General features: G+C 36.5%; 1 protein-coding gene across 1 annotated transcript in view; it reads left to right on the top strand.

The window, feature by feature from the left end:
- The window catches only part of Strn (striatin), a gene marked incomplete in the record, with an annotated part of 106,432 nt that overhangs the window by 53,759 nt on the left and 30,209 nt on the right, over window positions 1–22,464 (top strand). The window contains 4 exon segments of the mRNA XM_017795477.2: window positions 11,966–12,044; window positions 14,681–14,848; window positions 16,392–16,527; window positions 21,428–21,563. Coding sequence (XP_017650966.1) covers window positions 11,966–12,044; window positions 14,681–14,848; window positions 16,392–16,527; window positions 21,428–21,563 — 519 coding nt within the window.

The following is a 22,464-nucleotide window of genomic DNA, read 5'->3' as shown; positions in this document are numbered from 1 at the left end:
TATTTCATGTATGTGTGTGCATGGATTGCCTGCATATAGGTAAGTGCACCTGTGTCATGCAATGCCTGTGGAGGTCAGAAGAGGCTGTTGGATCCCCTGGGACTGGAGTCACGGACAGTTGTTAGCTGCCATGTGGGAGCTGGGAACCTGGGTCTTCTGCAAGAACAACCAGTGTTCTTAATCGCTGAGCCATCTCTCCAGCCCCTCTTGCTGAGTCTTAACAGCATTAACAAGGAACTTTGCCATGTGCTGTAAAAATGCATGATGCCCTGGAAATCCTAAGAGAGTAGGAACTATGGAGATGGAGATTTCTTCTCAAAGTACTTAAGAATTAACTGACAGCTTAAACTTGATGCCTCATGGTCTAGCTTGTAACCAGGCCCTAAATTCAGTCCATAGTATTGACAACAAGCAAGCATGCAAACAGATAAACTTGATCCCTTGGATTCAGATTGTTTGGGACACTCTTACACACTACTATAAACAGAACATGTTCATTAGTAGATGTGAGAGAAAAGTGAGAAAAATTATGCTAAAGTTATTAGCATATTTCAGATGAAGTTTTGTCATAGTTTCAGATTTAATTCTTACTCAAAGAGTAATGATATTAGCAATAATTTATAATATTAAAATGCCTATTCCTGATTCAAAGGGCTTTACTAACTTTAATTGTTTGAAAATTTTTAAATTTATTTTTATTTTATGTGTATGAGTGTTTTACCTGCATGTATGTAAATGCATCCATTTATGTGATCTCTGCAGAGGCCAGAAGAGGGCATTGGATTCCCTTGGAACTGTGAAGTTCAGGACATGTGTTAGTGCCACATGGGTGCAGAGAACCTAACCCAGGTCCTCTGAAAGAGCAGCTAATGTTCTTAACCACTGAGCCATCTCTCCAGCCCCTTAACTTTAATTCTTAAAATAGTCATTTACTAAAGGTATTGTTATTCACATTTTATGTATATAACATTTAAACTTAGGGAATTGGAAAAATTTGTCTGGGGTTACACAGCTATTAAGGATGGGAATATTGAAGTATGTGTGAAAAAACTTTACAAAGTGAGTTATAAATGTAATGTTTTAATTTATATCTACAACAGAATAGTAAAAGTATGCCCTTATGATTTTCTGAATTTTTAAAAATATCTGTTGTGATGTCTCCCTGTTGATCTCTAATTTTATTAATTTGGGTCTTCTCTCTTTTTCTTTTAGTTAACTAAAGGTTTGTCGATCTTTATCTTTCTAAAGAGCCAACTCATTTCATTGATTCTTGGTATTTTTTTTTTTCTATTTCATCCATTTCTACTCTAGCTTTGATTATTTCTTTCTACTTCTTTGGGTTTGGTTTATTCTTGCCTTTCCAAACTATTGGGGTGCATTGTTGTTATTTATTTGTGTTCTTTGTGTTTTTTTTCTTTTTCTTTAATTATGTATATGTGTGTGTGTGTTTCTGTGTGTGTATGTACATATGAGTACAGGTTTCTGTGGATGCCAAAAAGAGGGTGTTGGATCCCTTGGAGCTGGAGTTGCAGGCAGTTGTGAGCCAACCTGATGTGGGTCCTTTGCAAGATCAGTATGTGCTCTTAACTACTGAGCCATATCTCCAGACCCTCTTTCCTTTCCCTCCCTCCTTCCCTTCCTCCCTCCCTCCATTCATTCATTCTACTTGGTGCTTAGAGCTGTAAGTTTCCCTCTTAGGATTGCTTTCATTGTATCTCAGCTATTTTGGTATGTTGTATTTTCATTTAATTCCAAGAATTTTAAAATTTCCATCTTGATTTCATCAATGATCCATTTATCATTTAATACTGTGCTTTCTATCTCTATGAATTGTGTGTTTTCTGTAGTTTCTTTTACTATTGATTCAATATTCAATATTCAAATTTTCTTCCATTGTGATCAGTGGGAATACATATAGTTATATCAGTTTTTCTGTATTTGTTGAGATTTGCTATGTGTTCCAATAGCCTATTTTAGAGAACTTTCAGTGGGCTGCTAAAAAGAATGTGTATTCTGTAGTGTTTGAGTGAAATAGTCTGTAGCTCTTGGTTAGGTCCATTTGGTCTATGATGGCATTTAACTTTGATGTTTCTCTATTTTTGTCTGATTGACCTGTCCACTGATGAGAGTGGGGTATTGAAGTCATCTGTTACGGAGTTGGGGTTAATATGTGGCATAATGCCTACTAATGTTTGTTTCATGGAATTGAATGCATCTGAATTTGCATAAATGGTTAGGATTGTAACGTCCTCTTGGTGGGTTGCTACCTTGATCAGAGTGAAGTGACCTTTATCTCTCCTTAGTAGTTTTGGCTTGAAATCTGTTTTTTCAGATGTTAGAGTAGCAGTGCCTACTTGTTTCCTGGTTCTATTTGCTTGAAATAAATATTTCACTCTAAGTTAGTGTCAAGCCTTGAGAGTAAGATGTTTTTCTTGTGAACAACAGAAAGATGGATCCCGTTTTCTAATATAGTTGGCTAGCCTGTGTCTTTGACTGGGAGAGTGAGACTATTAATATTCAGAGTTACTATTGAAAACTGTATTAGTTATTGTCATTTTGTTGATTCTATGGTGTTTGTTTTGTTAGTCCTACTTTGTATACCTGCTACCCTAGGACCATTTTTTTCCCTGTAGTCTCTAGTTGTGTTTATCCTTTTCTTCAGACCAAAATGTTCCTTCCGGTGTTTTCTGTAGGGCACATTCAGTGGTCACAAATTCTTTTGGCCTGTTTATATCATGGAACATTTTTCTTTTTCCTTCAATCATGACAAATAATTTTGCTGGGAAAGTAGGCTGGATTGGCACCTGTGTTCCTGCAGAACTTGAAGCTTGTTTTTCCAAGATCATCTACTTTTAAAGTTCCCATTGTGAAATCAGCTATATCTCACGAGCCTGCCCTTTGTATGAAACTTGGGCCTTCTCTCTTGCAGCTTTCAATACCCTTCTTTGTTCTGTGTATTTAGTGTTTTAACTGTATGGAATACAGAGTTTTTTTTTTTTTTCTGGTCCTGTGTATTTGGTGTTCTGTGTATCTCTTGTGCCTGAATGCACATCTCTTTTCCTGGATTTGGGAAAATTTCTTCTATGATTCTGTTGAAGATATACACAGTGCCTTTGGCCTGGTATTCTTTTCCTTCATTTTTGCCATGATTGATTGATTTGGTCTGTTGGAAGTGTCCCAGTATTCCTGCATATTCTATTCATGTGTTTTTAAAATTGATCATTTTCTTTGATTGGATTATCAAATCCTCTACTTTGTCTTTAAGCGCTGACAGTTGTTTTCCACATGGTCTTCTCTGTTAGTAAAGCTTCCCACTTTTTTACTTTAAAAAATATTTTATTATTATTTTTTGGTAGCAACAAAACATTTTTATTAATCTGACTTCTTTTTTATAAACCAATTTTTTCTAACATTTATTGAATTTTTATTCTTTGAAAAAAATTAATAGTCATTAATGGACAAATATTTCTCCCTATTAGGCAAAGTAGCAGTCAACCCAAATGCTTTAATCTTTGACCCTTACACATGAAATAAGAAATTCCCTATGGCACAGACCACTCTGGACTCTGCATTTCCTCAGTGAGCCATTCGTACAGCCATCTGAGCGTGCTGCAGTTGCTCTTCTTTTTTCTCTTTTTTCTTTTTTTATTATTATTCCAAAGAGAAGCAATTTTTAACACATTTTTCCAGAAATAACTTGAAGCAGGTTACATAAAACTAGACATACAGTGGAGCTTAAGGGGGGAAAATAGGAATAAGAAATCAAAGACCAAAGGATTTGGCAACATGGGGTCAACTTTGGTGGAATAATGAAGGTTTCCAGTAGCTTGGATTTGAAAATCCTAATGAGTTTATTGGACTTGCTCTGAACATAGCATAGGGTGGGGGTTTATTTACGGAAGCGTGGGTACCCCTTCCCCCATTTGTGACTGCATTGGAAAGTCTATACTCAAATATGCGTCCTGTGACTTCCTGACCGCCGCACAAAATGGTGAAAGCTTCCAACTCACTGCATGCTTCCTTTCTAGCTTCATTTTGGTTTGCGTTTTCTTCCATATTTCTCTCTATTGAATTCAGTTTTCATACCTTGAGTTGTCCTCATTTAATTCAGCCATTTATTTGTGTTTTCTTGGACTTAATCAGTAGTTTATTCCTGTCCTCTTAAGTTCATTCAGATCTTTGTGTTCACTTTGGATTCCTTGAATTCTTTAAACATGTTTGTAATTGTTTATTGAAAATCTATGTCTTAAGTTTCATCTAAGTTGTTCTCCTTGGGAATTATTTTTGTGGGATTGGTAATCTTTCAGGGAGACATACTGTGTTAGTTTTTCATATTGCTGTGTTTTTGCTATGGGATCCAAGAATCTGTAGTTAGGTTTGTTGGTTGTATCTTTTGATAGGAGTTTTTAGCCAACCAGGCCAGTATCCCCAGGTGGGGCATAGGCCTGGGTGGTTTGGTAGGGGGGTCCTGGAGGATATGAGGGGATTGAGTCTCTTAGTAGGGCCATATGGCTAGAGAGTGAGACGTCCCAAGGCAGGGCTGTGGCCAGACAGTTTGGGAGAGTCCCAGAGAATGGAGCCTAGGGGAACTAGTCTCTTTTGGGGCAGCATGGCAACTGGAAGGACCCTGAGGCAGGGTGGTGGGCTGAGTGTCTTGGGGGTTCCAAGAAAATGGAACTTCAGGAAGTGCTTCTCATGCCTGACCTGCTCCATGTGTGAGCACATGTAAGAGGGTCTTGGGTCAAAGGAGTCAAGAGTTGAAGGTGAAGTCTCTTGGTCTTTCTGTGGACCAGCTACCTAGGCTGGATGCCTAGTAGAGAACCTGCTGCACAGTCAGCACTGGGTCTTGATGAAGGCAGGTGAGTCTTGGGAGGCCTTGGAAGAGAAAAGAGAGGACTCAGATGGTGTTGTCAGTGTGTGTTCTTGAAGGAGGCTCCACCTTACTTTTTGAGATAGGGCCTCTCACTGAACCTGGAGCTTACAGATTCAGCTAGGTTGACTGGCCAGCAAGACCCAGGTATCTTTCTTAAAAAGATCTTAAAAAATAGGCAGTTTGTTTAAAGACTATTTTCGGAGTATAGTGTCTGATTCGAAGCAGTAAGTTTAATCAGTTTTCTATTTCATACTATTATTTATTTATTTTCAATTGCCTCGCCCCATAATTTTTAGAGAGCTATCTAGAAGTACAAAAGTCTAGTTGCTACACACAAAAGAATTTTATTAGTGAACAATATGGCTTGGTAGAAAAGACTCAGACTTTGAAATCAGATACATGTAAATTTGACTCTGCCCTGACACTTTCAATCCCTTTGATATTACTTAATTTTTCTGAGGTTTTCACCTAGGTGATCTGTAAATTTGGCAATACTCTAGAATAATTTCTAACTCAAACATTTATCTTCTTAGTTTAAAATTCCTAATTAGTACTTAATGTCATTCCACCTCTCCATTTCACCTATTATTCATCGATGTTACCCATATGAAATATACTTGTCAGTCACAGCATGAAATCCAGTGAGTAAGGCAATGGCTTGTTGGATTTGGAGGAGGAGATAGTTAAAGAAGTGGTTATTGGGCTTTGATGATGCTTAGTTAGTAAAGTGCTTACCATGTAAACATGAAGACCTGATCCAATCCCGAGAATCCAAGTTGAAAAACTAGGTGTGGTAAATGTTTATAATCTTTGTGCAGGGAAGATGGACATAGGCAGATGTCCCTGGGACTCACTGGCCAGGTAGCCTAGTCTACTTGGAATTTCCAAGCTAGTGAGGGACTTTCTACAAAAATGTGTCGGTGACTGAGGAGTGACACCTGTGGCTGTCTTCTGACTTCCACATGGCACCTGTAAACACTCAAATGTGTGTGCATGGTGGGGGCGGGGAGAGAAGGTGAGGGTAGGGGAAGGGAAGGAGAAGAGAAGGGAAGGCGGGGGCGGGGCAAGGGAGAGGAGAGAGAAATTATTGGCTGGGATACATACTGAGTTCCAGGACAACCTGGACTACAGAATGAGACCCCTGTTTAAACAACAACAAAGGTCATAGGTTGGAGGTTTCATATTTCCCAGATTTAGTTCTGTCCCATATGTTCCATAATGTTTATAATATAATATCCATATGTTTATAATATTCGTGACACTTAGAATTTTTCTTTTAATTTTTTTTTTTTTAATTTAGGCTGGGTATGATGGTGCATGCCTTTGATCCCAGCAATCAGGAGGTAGAGGCAGGTGGATCTCTGTGAGTTCCAGGCCAGCTGGGGTTACAAGGAGACCCTGTCTCAAAAAGACCAAAATTTTTTTTTTAATTTATCTGTTTTTATATATATGAGTGTTTTGCCTGCATGAAAGTGCACCTGTGACATGCGATTCCTGTGGATGCTGGGGAAGAGAGCATCAGATCCCCTGGAACTGGAGTTTACAGATAGTTGTTAGCAGTCATGTGGGTATTAGAACTGGAACCTGGATCCTCTGCTAGAGCAGCTAGGACTCTTAACCATTGATATCTCCATCCCTGACACTTGGAAATTTTCAGCCTTTTAACCTTTTTTTTTTTCCTTTCTTCCAGATGAGTCTCGTGTAGACCAGGCTGGCCTTAAACTCCCTGTGTAACCAAGGGCGACCTTGAATGCTCAGCTTTCCACTTCCTAAGTTCGAGGATTATAGATGTATGCCATGCCACTACACCCAGCTTCTCAACCCTCAACCATTATTTTGTTTTTGCTTTTCTTTCTTTCCTTCCTTCCTTCCTTCCTTCCTTCCTTCCTTCCTTCCTTCCTTCCTTCTTTCTCTTCTCTTCTCTTCTCTTCTCTTCTCTTCTCTTCTCTTCTCTTCTTTTCTTTTCTTTTCTTTTCTTTTCTTTTTTTGAGATAGTGTCTCACTACATAGCCCTGGGCTGGCCTGGAACTCACTCTGTAGACTGGGTTGGCCTGGAACTCACATACTTCCATCCATCTCTGCCTCCTGAGTATTAGGTTTAAAAGCGTGTGCCTCCACACCCAGGCTCAGCTATTATTTCTTTAAATACTCTTTGTTCCTCTTCCCTGTGTTGTGACGTAGAAGGTGTATAGAGTGTTGTCAAGGTCTTAGCTGGGCAGTTTTCACGTTCACTGTTCTGCTTCCCTGCGCATATTGTCTTCTGTGCTTGGCGTCTAGTGTTTTGAATACTATTTTGCCTCTATTTTGTTTTATTGTTATTTCAGGCATGAAAATAAATCCAATCCTCATTACTCCAGTTTAACTAGAGGGATCAACCAGATTTTGTTTTCTTTTTCTCTGTAAGTTTTTAAAAATTAAAAATAGTTTTAATGATTCTTTGAGAATTTCATATAATCTGTTTTGATCATATTCAGATCCTTTTCCCCATCTCCAATCCTACCTTACTCTCCTCCCCAACTTCAAGTCCTCTATTGTTATTTTTCTTTTTTAAAAAGGCTTATCAAGTCTTAGTGTTCCCCAAATGCTCTTGGGTGTGGGTCCATCCCTTGGAGTTTGGTCAACCTACCTGACAACATACCTTTAAAGAAAACTGTCAGTCACAAATTTTTAATAACTGAAGAAATGAAAGGAATTAAACTACTTTGATATCCACACATTTGTATAATGTTGCTTTTTGAATTTTACAAGGCAAGAGTAAATTTGATAGTTAATTACCACTTAGTAGTGATGGTAAGAATTGAATTTATTCTGGATATGAAAATACAAGAATGTTTTGACTTTAAGAGGATAGGCATGTATTCTTACTGTCTTATTTATTTTTTTTAAGGCATGATATACATACAGCAAAATTTACTCTATTGAGTATATTGAAGCATACAGATCATAAAACTGTCCTTTGTAGAAAACCTCTTTCCTCTGAGCTCTAATGTACTGATAAGCACTAATCTATTTTCTATTTCTATAGGTTTGTGTTTTTTTGAGGGGGAAAGTCATATGAATTAAGTAATAGAGTCTTTTGATCTGACTTATCTCATTTCACTTGATGCATGTGAGATTCTTCCATGTTGGTGTGTACCAACACTTCATTCCTAGTTCAATATTCCATTGAATTGATAGTCTGGTTTTGGGGGGGGTTTGTTTGTTTGTTTTGACATCAGTAAATGCCAAACTAGGTAAAAGTAGTTGAATATATTTGAGAATGGCATGAAAAGGATTTAGGCCCCTTCCAATGGGCAATTAAATGACCTTAAACTTCCTTTCACATCTGCAAATTTTTAAGAGTTGAAATGCTAGTATAAATTGACAAGTGGAGGCTTGCTCAGTTGACTGAAAGGTACATACTGGAACATATGTTGTTGTAAATACAGTTCCTGAACTATTGTGGATTCCTGGTAATGAGATGTATTAGCTTTTTCATCACTGTGACAAAATACCTGAGCTTGAGAACAGCTTAGATCGTAAAGGACGTATCCTGGCTCTTGGCCTATGATTTCAAAGGTTGCATTCAGTGATCATTTGGCACCATCACTGTGGGCCTATGCTGATGCAGAGTATCATGGAAAAGAGAGCAGCCAGTAATCAGATAGAAAATGCCAGACTGGTGGGCTTTCTTTTTCCTTTTGTCTATTCATTATCTCAGCCAGAGCTGATTTCCTTTCTTAGTTAATCCTCTCTGGAAATGCCCTCCTACATACCCAGAGGTGTACTGGATTGATATTTTAAGTGCTTCTTGAGATGAACCATTACACAAAGGGAGTCATTTTTCCTTAGTGTTAGAACATTGCTTTTGTCCTTTTTTTTTTTTTTAAAGTATGTCCTCTTTCAAATTATTCCAAAGTAATCTTCCTTAATTTTGTTCACAGATTCCTTTAATTTACTCTTGTAATGATAGCATATGGAGAAAAATACTGGTGACTCTAGAGTGAAACAGGCAGGATTTCAGTGCTTAAAACTGTGTTTCTACAAAATCTGAAAATTATCCTCTAAAACTCAGCTTCCTTATTTTTAAAAATATTTTATTATTTTTTTACTTTTTTTTTTTTTTTTTTTTTTTTTTTTTTTTGGTCTTTTTGGGGCAAGGTCCCCCTGTAGCCGCAGCTGGCCTGCATTCACTAATGGAGACCAGGCTGACCTTGAACTCACAGAGATCTGCCTGCCTCTGCCCTCTGAGTGCTGGGATTAAAGGTGTGCACCACCACGCCCGGCTTTATTATTTTTTAATGTTATGTGTATGAGTGTATTGCCTGCATGTGTGTAAGTGCACCCAAATGTCATGCAATGCCCACAGAGGTCAGAAGAGGATGTTGAATTCTCCTGGAACTGGGCTTACAGACAGTTTAGCAACCATGTAGGTGCTGGGAATTGAACCCAGGTCTTCAAGAGCAACCAGTGCTCTTAACCACTGAGTCATCCCTCCAATCCCCTTAGCTTCCTTATTTTAAAATGGAGTCAAATATCCATCTTTTTGGGTTCTAAGAATTAAAAGTTTTATATACATAGATATAAACATACATATATGTGTGTATATGTTTGTTTGTTTTACTTTGTTTTTGAGACAAGGTTTTCCTGTAGCCCCAGCTGGCCTGCAACTTGTTATATAGACCCACCTGCCTCTGCCTCCCAAGTGATGGAATCAAAGGCCTGTACCACCATGTCTGGTGATACTTTATATACTTTAACGCAGTATCATAAGCACAGAAAATGATTAATTTCAAATACTACAAAACAGAGTTTCCCAGTCCCCCTTTTCTCTCCATATGAGTGGGGACCTATAAAAATCATCAGTTTCTTACAGTTTGATTAAAGGCTGGTAAGAAGTATGATTTTGTGTATGTATGTGTGTGTGTGTGTGTGTGTGTGGTATGACTGTGACTGTGTTTGTGCATGTGCATATTGAATCCAAGTGTTGGGTACCCCTCTGTAATTTTCCACTTTATTTTTTGTTTATTTTTGAGACACGTCTCCCTGTAGCTCCAGCTGCCCTGCATCTCACAGAGGCTTGCCTCTACCTACTGAGTGTTGGGATTAAAGATGTGTACAACCATGCCCCAATTCACTTTATTTTTTGATCCGAGATCTCTTACTGAACCTGAAACTCACCAGCTCAGCAAGCCACAATGATCCTTCTGTCTCTGCCTCACCAATATTACCAGCACTAGGATTAGAAGCACATGCTGGTGTGCTGGCTTTTATGTGGGTGCTGGGAATCCAAACTCAGGTCCTCAAGCCTGCATGACAAGCATTTTACTGACTGACTAGACTATCCCCTCAGTCTTACTTAAAAAAAAAATGTTTGTATGGAGCATGTTCTGGAACAGAGAAGGTCCTGTAGTAAAGAGGACACCTAAACATGCTCCCAAATGAACCTAGGTATAAGGTAGGTGAAGATCTGCAGGTGGCTTTTTCAAAAAAGAGTGAACAACAGATTCTGAGGCATCAAGATGGAAATCTGGCATATTCTGTAACATTAAGGGAATCACATGGCTGTAGTTCATTCAGCAAGTCAGAGTGGAAGGAGATGGGTGAAAACTAGTTACTTTTCTGTTGCTGTGATAAAACACCATGACCAAGGGAATTTATAAAAGGAGTTTATTTGAGCTCACTGTTCCAGGGGTAGAGATCCATGATGGAGGAGGCATGGTAGAAGGAGGTGGCTAGAGCAGAAAGCCAAGCCATCACGTCTTAAGCAGGCACAAGAAGCAGAGCAGAGATTGGAAATCTGGCAAGGCCTAAGAACTCTCAAAGTCTGCCCACAATGATGTGCTTCCCTCCAGCATGACCACACCTCCTAAGGTTCCATGATCCTCCCCAAACAGTGCAACAAACTGGGGATCAAGTGTTCAAATACTTGGAGTCTATGGGGGACATTTTCATTCAAATTACTACAATATATATTGTTAAGGTTGACTGGTAATATAGTTTAGAACTTCAGATTTATCATGGCAAAATCTCTCTTTATTAATTTTTCTTGAAAGGATTCCACTTTTACAGAATGTTGAATTTAACCTTTAAGTTACATATAAGGGGTTTTCATTCAGAGACTATCCTTGAGGGCTGGGAGTGTGTCTCAGTAGTGCCTAGCATATATAAGGTCCTGAGTTCTGTTTGTAGCACTGTGCACGCATGCGTGTGCACTCACACCCCCCCATTGAAAGAATAATTGAAGTTTTGATTTTAATATTAGTCATAAATTGAGTTTATCTCTTTGTTTTTGAGATAGGATCTCAGGTAGCCCAGGCTGGTCTTAAACTTGCTGTGTAGCTGAAGATGACCTTAAACTTTTTATCCTCTTGTCTCTATATCCCAAGTATAGATTATAATCTTGTGCCACTTTTCCTGGTTTTATACAGTGCTGGGGATCGAACCCAGGGCTTTATACATTCCAGGTAAGCATTCTACCAACTGAATCATATCCCCAGAAGAGATTATTTCTTTATGTATTTTCTTTTTATCAAACTTTTTAAAATTACTGTTTCTAGATTTTATACCTTTGTTTGGTCTTCATTGTGTAATTTGATTTGATAGGTGTTTGTCCTTGAGGAAATTCTCAGGCTAGCTAAAACAAAAGGGAGAATATCCTTATTTTTAGTTTTGCTATAAATTTAGGAAATCTAGTACCAATCATTCATATTAAAGTTTTGTTTTAGAAATTTGAATTAAAAACAACTTACATTGTCCTAAAACATACCTCTTAAAAAGTTACAGTTTGGGGGCTGGAGAGATGACTCAGTGGATAAAAGCACTGGCTACTCTTGCAGAGGACCTGAGTTCAGTTCCCAGCACCCACATGGTGGCTCACAAAGTTCCATAACACCAGTTCCAGGGGATCCATTGCCCTCTTCTGGCCTCCATGGGCACTGCATGTACAGGTGCACTTGAAATGCAGGCAAAACACACACAAAATAAAAATAAATAAAATTTAAAGCTGCAGTTTTACATAGTCTTAATCTCATAAATATCAGTTGGACATTGTTTATGATTGAGATGCCCAAACATGTAAAATAAATTTTATTATGATTTAATGTTTTCCAGATGAAGGTAATGAAACAGAGGTGCAGCCACAACAAAATAGCCAGTTAATGTGGAAACAAGGTCGACAGCTGCTCAGACAGTAAGTACCTCAAGGTTAAACTTGGATATAGTTGAAACTGAGGAAGAAAATATTTTGATGAGGGTTTACAGGTTTTGTTTTGTTTTGTTTTTGTTTTGGTTTTGGTTTTTCATTTTTTGTTTAGGGGTTTTTATTCTGTATTTTCAACTCAAAAAATTCTCTGTAACACTGTTGCAGAGAAAAACCTTAATTGAATTACTGTTCATTTTTCATATTCAACACTTTTTCCCTTTGTTGGAATTCCTGTAGTTAAAAGAATCCTATCCTTATTCTCATTTTGTCATCTCTGCACACACACACACACACACACACGCATGCTTTAATATAAAGCCAATCAGTAGTTTCACAGACTTTTTGTCTATGTCTTACAAACTTTTTAAATAAATTGAAGAACTTTTTGAATTCCCCAAATTTTGCAAATGCTGTGTAACATGCTTTCTCCTATAATTGTGTGCAAAGGTTCTGATGTCAAGTGGTGGACTGGACCTGCTCACCAGCTCAGGGCCTGGTCCTTGCATACTGTCTTTGAAACTGGTGTGTAGACTTATGCCAAAGTAAAGTGAAATTTGCTACTTGTTTTGGACTTTGGGGTTGTTACTAGTATAGTCTTAAGATTTTCAGAATAGATTGGTGCCATTCTTTCCTTTTGACTATAGAATTTTACATCTCATTATACTTGTCCTTTATCTAAACAAATTTAGAAAAAATGGTTATCTGCTACTAAAGTGGATTTTCAGTAGTGTCCTCACTTTAATCCCAAATATGACATGTATTTTCCTTTTAAATTTCTTTTCCATACTGTGGAGTAAACCCAGGGGCTTATGCATGCCAGGCAAGTGCTCTACTTCTGAGTTACACATGCACCGTATTTGTTTGTTTATTGACATGGTCTCACTGAGTTAGTTACCTAGGCTGGCCTTGAATTTGCAGTATTATGCTTGAGCCTCCCCAGCAGCCAAGATTATAGGTATGTGCCATCATGTCTGGTGCATTTTCATTTTTTAAGTGGATAAGTGCTCTTAAAATGTTAATTTCTTTTTATTGTTAATGAGAAATGGTTTCATAAGTTGAGATGTTCCAAACTTTAAAGGGCTAATTAGCTACTTCTCAAAAAGGTACATTTGATCGGTGATTTTATGCAGTAACTATTTAATAAAACCCAGCTTATCTATGGCTAAAGCAGTTTTGAATCAAGCATTTATAATGTAGTTTTGTTGCCAAAGTGAGGCGCATACCAAATATTAATTATTAAAAATAGAAAAAAGCTTACTTTATTATAGTAGTTTTTAAAGAATATTGATTAAATTTAGAAAAGTGAAAATTTTTATTTCACATTTTTATCAATACTTTCTATAGATATTTAATGGGACTGAAAAATGAGCATCTTGATTTAATAAGATACATTGATTCCATTTGATTGTGTATTTTTGTGAGGTTCTGCTCTGATAACAATTAAAATGAAATCTTGAAGTAAGCTGATCTTAAACAAGCTGTCTGGTCAACCATAGTTATCTTGTTTCATTCAATAAACTCCATGCCTACTATATAAATAAACGTGAGATGATATTCTGTTGTGCTTATTGACGAAATTTTTCTTCTTCATGGTCCTACCTCTGCCACTTTGGATCTTTAAAATATATATTATTGGGACTAGAGAGATGACTCAGCAGTTAAGAGCACTGGCTGCTCTTGTGAGCAGAGGACCCAAGTTCAGTTTTCAGCACCTACATGGTGGCTAACAACCATCCATAACTCTAGTACCAGAGGATTCCCCTCTGTGGGAATTGCACGCCCAAAGTGCACTTACATATGTGCAAACAAAACATTAATACACTTAAAAATTAAATTAAAAATTAATTAAAATATTATTAACTTTGGTGTTACTAGGTATTAGGTGCTTTTGTATATGCCAGATGGCGTTGTTAGGTTTATTCCATGGGAATGAAAATTGAGGTTTAGGAGAATGAAAGTTGTGCAACAAGTAAGTGGCACAAGTGGGATTAAGACCCAGATAACACTCCACACACAGTCTGTGCTGCTGACTCCCAGGAACATAAACAAATTGACATGAATTTTCACCCCTTACCTTCTACAATTTAATTGTGGTCTATTTTGTTTTAGAATTGTCTCAGGACAGAATGTTTGTTCTGTAAGTAACACGAGAAAAATACTGTCTTTTTTAATGTCATGGAAGGAAACCATTTATACTAGAAACATTCTCTAGATTTCAGTTGATGACATTTTATATTAGAAATGTTCTTTTTTTAAACTACTGGAATCATTATTATAAAATAGTCCTACTTGGTGTCAGACTAATTGGTAGAGTTTGAGAGTGAGCTTGTTCCATTCTTTCCTGAAGAAAAAATGTGCTGTGAAATATATTAAAGAACAGTTTCTTTTTAGGATAAATGAATAGTGTATTGTATAGTTCTTTGGTTTTCTCAGTGACCATAGAGGCTGGTACTGCAAGAGACAGCTCCATCTGCAGCTGGAATATTATTAACACATCTTACTAACATAGTATTGTACTGTTAAGTCTTGTGTAGGCAATGAATTGAAGGAGCACTTTTATTTGCATATTAACTTTAGAATGCTGATCCCTGTATGGCTGAATTGTAAGGGCCCTCTTCACACAGGTATCTCCAGGAAGTCGGCTACACAGACACTATTCTAGATGTGAAGTCTAAACGAGTGCGAGCATTGTTGGGCTTTTCAAGTGATGTCACTGATAGGGAAGATGACAAAAACCAGGACTCAGTTATAAATGGCACAGACGCTGAAGTTAAAGAGACAGCAATGATTGGGTAAGTATTTTGTCTGGAAATTGATTCAGTTATAATTTCAGTTCTTACTATTTTTTGGTATTGGGGGGATTATATTTAAAATAATAACTTATAAAGAAATTAATTATAGTTCATTAAGTGTTACAATTTTAAAGTTTCACTTGGTTAGAAGCAGTTAAGATTAAGAATATAATTTATGCTTATAGTATTTTTATTTGCTTGAAATTTAGGTATTTAATGTAGATGTTAATATCTTGAAGTTCAGTCAACCACTGTTAGAATTTCATGAGTTTATTGAAATTCAGTACAGATCTGTAAGAATGAAATTCTATTGATGAACCAGAAATTATAAAAGTACCTCAGAAAAGTAAACCTTTTCTTAATCATTCCATTTATATCACAATGCTATAACTCATCTTTCCTTAAATAAATATCTACTATATGTATGTACACATTTAAGTAATGGACTAAGTGTGGAAAATTCAAAAGCTATTTGAAATATTTTATTTTCCTCTTGAACCATAGGTCATAGATTTATACCCAATTCTACTTAGAACATGAACAGTTCAATAAAGAGATTATTCTTTATTAGAAAAAGGTAATCATAAATCTTAGTTGAATAAAAAGCCAAAGAATCTGTGAAAGTGCAAGTCTGACATTAAGTCATGTTTAGAATAGAAGAATAATTTTAATTGAACTCTGTAAAATTTCTAGGGAAAACATAGTTCCTGTTACTTGGAACATAAAACTAAGGGATTAGAGCTGGGTGTGGTGGTACACGTCTTTAATCCCAGCACTTGGGAAGCAGAGGTAGGAGAATCTTTGTGAGTTCAAGGCCAGCCTGGTCTACAAAGGGAGTTCCAGGGAAGCTTAGGGTACAAGGGAACCCTTTTTCAAAAAAAAAAAAAAAAAAAAAAAAACAAAAAAAAAAACAAAACCCAAACAAACAAAACTAGGGGATTAGGTAAAGGTTCAGAATAGGGATTTTGTATACAGATGTCATCGGCTTCGAACTTGTATACAGATGTCTGTGGGGCTTCGAACTGGGACTAGGGAGACCCTGTCCGAGAGAGAGAGAGAGAGAGAGAGAGAGAGAGAGAGAGAGAGAGAGAGAGAGAGAGAACATGTGAATGTTATTCTTGGTTGTTTTTTACCTTAGAAGTTAGGTCATTATATATTTTTTGTAATTATAAAAACTTATATAAGAAATAAAAGGAAGATTTGCAGGGAATAAAACAGCAGGGAAAAATGGAGTTACTTAATTTTTTTTTAAAGAAACATATTAAGGTTGATACAAGAATTAAAACTATAGTGAATCAGAATTCTTCACATTAGATCGCCACTAATATAAATAGATAAGATTCAAAAGTACTTTAAAACTTCCTGTCTTTTTCAATTAATCCACAGAATTGTAATACGTGGGAATCAGTGGTAGGTCTCATAAACAGAAGTTATTGAAACTTATCAAGAGGTTTTGGGATTTTAATGTTTTGTTTTGCTTTGCTTTGTTTAATGCTGAAGTTTTAAAAGATTAACTGAGTAAGGTATACATGTTTTAAAACAGAAAATCCGAGTTAACGGATTCTGCCTCAGTGCTGGATAATTTCAAATTCCTTGAAAATGCAGCTGCAGACTTCAGTGATGAAGATGAAGATGAGGATGTTGATGGAAGAGAGAAAAGTGTCATTGATACTTCAACAGTAAGTTAGATAACTCACAAAATAAATATTTTTAAGCAGTATACTGCATACTTTAAAGGTCCATGTTTTTTCAATCTAAACTCTTAAATTTTTTTCACGAATTTTGGGCAAGTAGAAAGTTTTTAATACTGATTTAACTTTCAATATTTTCAGTGTGTTGCCTTTCCTATAGAATCCCTTGCTTTTTGTAATTCATTAAGCAAGGCCACATTTTCGTAGAACTGGTGAATATGATAAATACTGCCTATTGTAACAATTCCCTGTTGCTGGTTGTTAAAAGACAATAGAGCTGACAGACTTGGGATCCTGCTTGATGACAGCTAGCATAAGTTCTGAACCATGCAGTTTTTGACTCTCTTGGGAGAGCTACTTTGATAGACAAGTTCTACAGATTTCCAGAACTCTTACATTAGAAGAGTTTTAGAATTAGTATTTTTATTCAGATCTATAAGTTTATTGACTTTTCCATGCAGTTTTCTGCAATAAGAAGTGTCTCTAAGTTGCTGTTTATTCCTTCTCCAGTCGCTTCCCTCCTCTCTTCCTTTTCCTTTATTTCCTTACTTTCCCTGCCTTTCCATTCTTCTTCCTCCTGTTTAAAGTAAGAGATGAGGACATGATTTGTTTTGTTAGGAAAGTGTTTGAACTTCCTTTTTTATTTAGTAATAGGAGGAGGAAAGCTAAATTACATGAAGCAGACTGGACCCAGGGTATAGGGCTTGAGTTTAAGGCTTACATCTGCCACAAATTCTGTTTCTTAATGCTCTGGCAGAATTTTCTTAGTTGGTAAAATAAGGATAGTAATAAATACCCATCTTATCCTCAGAGGATTTTTGAGACACTCTATATGAAAAATTTATATTTAGCTATAAATGCTTTCTAAGTCTGATTTGGCTTTTTATACCCTCTGCTTTCTGGGCTTCATCAGATTATTATGTCTCTGGGCCACTAGTCAGCAACACCCTGCTGATGTTAGCCTTATGGTAGATATTATTTGATCTTTAAGTTCTGACTCAAATTTTTCTTGCCAAATAATGGCATGTGTTGGCCTAAACGTGTCTGGTACTTTTCTTTGTCTTAATCACCTGAAAATTACATAATTTCTTGTGGTTTCTGTGTGATCATGACTTTAAGATATTGTTTTCTCATCAGAATACATTATTCATAGTTCAGTGTTAAATAACTGATGCTTTAAATTTCTTTGTTGGTAACTATATCAATTTAAATATTTAAGGATCTATAAACCAGTTACTAAAAGCTATTTTGACTGATTAAATTAGAAATTTCTAACAATAACCTGCCTTATTTCTTAGTTTCTAACCATGTAATTTCTTTTTAAATAATCAAATTTATAAGTATTCTACACTCTAATTAGTGCTGACTGTAGCACTATTGTAGGTCAAGCAATGAAAGTACATTCAGTGGGAACAGACCTACCTACATTCAAATACTGGACTCAAAATCTTTTCTCCCTTACACCTTAACCGGGGGGGGGGGGCAAAGGTATTTAAATGATTGTCTTTTTCTTAACGATGTTATTAAATTTTACATTATAGTTTATTAATTTTCACAGCTGTAGCGTAATAGGTACATGCCAAAAAGGATTTTTAAAATCTTAACATGACAAGCATAACAGAAAATTTATTACATTTTATAAGAGAGAATGGATGAAAATTGTCCTATTAAAATGTTAACAGAACTAATAGGTTTTAAAAACATTGTTTTATGGGGCTAGAGAGATAGCTCAGCGGTTAAGAGCACTGGTTGTTCTTGCAGAAGACCCGGGTTTGAGTCCCAGCACCCACATGGCAGCTAACAACTGTCCGTAACTCCAGTCAGGGGATTCGACAGCCTCTTCTGACCTCTGCGGGCATTGAACGACATGGGTGCACTGACCTACATGCAGGCAATACACGCATACACATAAAATAAAATAATAATAATAAAAATAAAAGGACATTGTTTTACTTCTTTAAGCAAAGAAACAAGGCTCTTAGTAACTGTTGGTTATATTTAGGCTATTATAAAGCGCAGCATCTCCGAGGCTATGCGTTCTGTCCTGTCTTTCTCTTTGCCCTCCTCAGAGTTTGCTTGTTTATTGTGTTATTGCAGATTGGAGTATTTCAGTCTTCTCTTTCCTTGTCATCAACCACTTCACCATACTGTACTTTTCCTGTCGTTATCATCAACATTCTCATCTTCATCAGCTCAGAATAATTAAAATCTTGAAATTATAAATACATTGAAAAGCTACCCATTTTAAACTATATCAAGGATAATTTCTGTAGCAACATTTTTTTGTCTTATTAAAGAACTTCATGTAGAAAAAACAATGGAATTAAGAATTATTAGCTATTGGTTTAGTAGTATAAAGAATCTTAATCCCCTGGGACTGGAGGGATATCTCAGTGGTTAAGAGCACTGGTTGTTCTTGAGGAGGACCTCGGTTTGGTTCCCAGCATCCATGTGACTGCCAGCAACATCCGTTACTCCAATTCCAGTTGAATTCAACACCCTCTTCCAACCTCTCAGGGCATTGCACATCACAGGTGCACTTACACACATGCAGGCAATACACTCATACACATAAAATTAAAAATTTTTAAAAAGAGTCCTAATCCCATTCATGCTGTGTTTCTCTGATGACACACCATCTAGCTTGTAACTTGTATTTCTTTGTCTTCATTTCTTAAATGATTTGTGAACTCTTTGAAGATAGAATTGGAGTCAAACCTCCTGTGTGAGGCAAGAAAGCAATATATGTTCCTTATTAGAAGCCTCAACCCCTTCCTGTTATTTGCCATATAGTCCTTTGGCAGCCACAATTCATTTTTCTTTGATGCCTAAATATTAAAAACACAGGACTTTTGGTTTATTTAAAATGAGATGCTTGATAGGCATGATCTGTAATGATGGTGATAAAGTTGCTGTTTATCTCAGTTTGTTTAACGTTACCTAGAAACGTTTTTTTCTGGGAGCTGCTTTTGTGACTTAATACCATGTTTAGTAATAACTAAAGTCAAAAATACTCTTGAGACCTTTAATTTGAGGTTCCAGGTACTATTTCTGGATTTTCCCTGCCCTTTTTGTCAGGCAATGAGAACAAGGACTCTCCATCCATAAGATGCTAGTGATGGCCCTGATGCTAGTGTCCCACCACAGTCAGGGAGAGAGTGTATCATGAAGCCTTTAGGAACGGTCAGTGTATGTGGAACTGTGGCAGGTAGGGCAACCTATTGGCACCAGTCTTCAGACACAGTTTTCTAGAGTTTGGCTGCTCAGGAAAATCTAGAAAAAGTTATCAGGAAATGGTTTGTGAATAGTTGGCAAAAAGAAAAAAGATGCACATTTATTGTGGATTTTTTGTTTACAGCCTGCCACAGTAGTCTTGCTTTTGTTTATTTGCTCATTTCTGTTTTTGTTGACTAGGTTCTCAAGCTTTTAGATTTGGAAGTACTTCACGCATAGAAGTATTTCTTTATTTTAGGGTATTAAATCCAAATACATAATTAAGACTGACAAGCTTCTCCTGTGATGCCAGTGTTGTTTTAAAAGTAGTGCTTTCTTGGAGTGCTGTGTTGAGAAGAATTTCTAAGCCTGTGTCATCTTTGATGAAAAGTGCTATGATACAGATACCAGATACTAGCATGGGAATAGGGCCATCATGCCCAGTGTTCATTAGGGTTAGAACCTGTATACCTTCAAGCTACTCAATACAGTCCAGGGATCAAGTTCAGTCAGATCATGCGATTTCTGTTTTGCATGGAGTGAGGAAGCTAAAGTCTAGAGAAGCTGAAATGTTAAGTCACTTTATCAAAGAAGATACGAGCCATCGTCTTTGAGCTCATGTTGTTTCAGGTGACCAAAAAGAAGATAATTCATAGAACATAGCCATGTTGATCTCAAACTTCTCTTTAGGGTTAGCTTTTTAAAGTTCTATTAGGTTTATGGTTCTAGAACTACTTCTAAATATATAAAGATTAATAATTCTAAGTTATGTCACTATGAAAGGTCAATATTTTAGGAAGAAGTTGAATATATAAAGAACTCTTGAACTGAGCACGTGGTATGTGTCCGTAGTGCCAGCACTCTGGGAAGCTAAGGCAGGAATATCTCAGTTTCAAGGCTAGACAGGGTCCCATAGTGAGACTATCTAGGAGACAAAGTAGCTGCTAGAGAGGTTGAGAGCAGTAGAGTAACTTTCTGGACCCAGCAGGGCCATGGCATCCTTAAGGAATGCATTTCTGCCTTTGTAGTTGTGCTTTGGGGTTTTATGAAGAAATGATGTAGTTCTGTTGGGTTATCATGGTTGTATTCTGGAAAGCACGTACACTTTGTGGAATGTATCCTATTTGAATTAGATTGGAATGTTTGCAAACTGCACATACTGCATCTAAGAAATGTAAATGTTAATTGTTCTCATAATCATCTGTTTATAGTTTAAGTTCAGGTCTTTTCAATTATTCATATATATACTCTTTAGTTTATTTAAAGTAAGCCATAATACCATTGGATAAAGTTTAAATTACTGCTTTAAATATACAGTGTTTGTTTTTAAAAAAGTCAATATATTAGCCAGGTTTGGTGATACGTGCCTTGAATTTCAGCACTTGGGAGGCAGAGGCAGGTGAATCTCTGTGAGTTCAAGATCAGCCTAGTCTTCTCCAAGCCAGTTAGAGAGACCCTATGTCAAAAAATTAAAAAAAAAATTTTTTTAATTAAAAAAAAATCAATGCATTTTTCACTAAGGTATTACAGTTTTTAATACAACAAATATATACTTTCTGAAGAAAATAACTGAATTGCTTTTCATATTCATTTGTGAAGGGATAGTGTCTTTTATTTAAATTAAATGCAGAATATATGCTAATATTTTAATTTGGTTTGTTTTCCACCACTTTAGATTGTTCGGAAAAAAGCATTGCCTGATACTAGTGAAGATAGAGATACAAAAGAAGCTCTCAAGGAGTTTGACTTCCTGGTTGCATCAGAGGAAGGAGACAGTGAATCTAGAAGTGCAGGCGATGGGACAGACTGGGGTAAGGAAGCATACTGAATCCCAAGTAGAGATCTGAGGAAATACAGGAAATTGGTAAATTACCAAGAGGGCAATATCTTGAAAAGAACTATGATTTTTTTTTTTTTTTTTTTTTTTTTTTTTTTGTCTTTTTGAGGCAGAGTCTCCCTGTAGCCCCAGCTGACCCGGAACTCACTGTGTAGACCAGGCTGGCCTCAAACTTACAGAGATCCGCCTGCCTCTGCCTCCCAAGTACTGGGATTAAAGGTATGCACCACTGTGCCCTGCAAAAAGAACTATGATTTTGAAATGTTATAAATTCAGTGAAATTTTTACCACTGTTATCTTTTATCTAGGTTATTTGTGTTTATGGAAGGAAGATTGTGTAACTAATTACCTCATCTTTTTTTTTTAACGTAAGTCATACAGTATGAAAATAATTCAAATTAAAATACAGGCTATTTTGTTTTCTGCTCAGGCAGTAAAACCCACTGATCTAGATTTAGGGGAAACTTGAGTCTGAGAATGTAATATAGAGGATTTTAGTCATCTCAAACTATCTGGCATCTTATGTGCAAAAAGATGTTAGAATATTGCAGTTATCCATGCTTCTTCAGGCTTTGGCAGTTATACAGACACAGGTTTAGGGTCTTTGGCTTGGTTCAGATTGATCTAAATAACTCTAAATATTTAAAACTTCTAATAAGAATTAAAGCAGGGACCTTTTCTTTAACAGATTATTTTAGTAGTTTGAAAGAATTATGATAAATCCTTCAAGAGTGATCAGTTTTATAAAGTGTGTGTGTGTATATAAGGTGTGTATATGTATATAAAGTATACATATGTATATAAGAGAAACAAAGAAAAAGAAGAGGGATCTAGTATTTGGTCAAGTATATATTGAGAGAATGTAATGTTGCCAA

The sequence above is a fragment of the Nannospalax galili genome, unplaced genomic scaffold, assembly GCF_000622305.1.
Source record: "Nannospalax galili isolate Female #2095 unplaced genomic scaffold, S.galili_v1.0 scaffold88, whole genome shotgun sequence".
Taxonomy (NCBI): Eukaryota; Metazoa; Chordata; class Mammalia; order Rodentia; family Spalacidae; genus Nannospalax; species Nannospalax galili.
The sequence above is the reverse complement of the archived record's forward strand: the minus strand, read 5'-3'. Positions and strand labels throughout refer to the sequence as shown.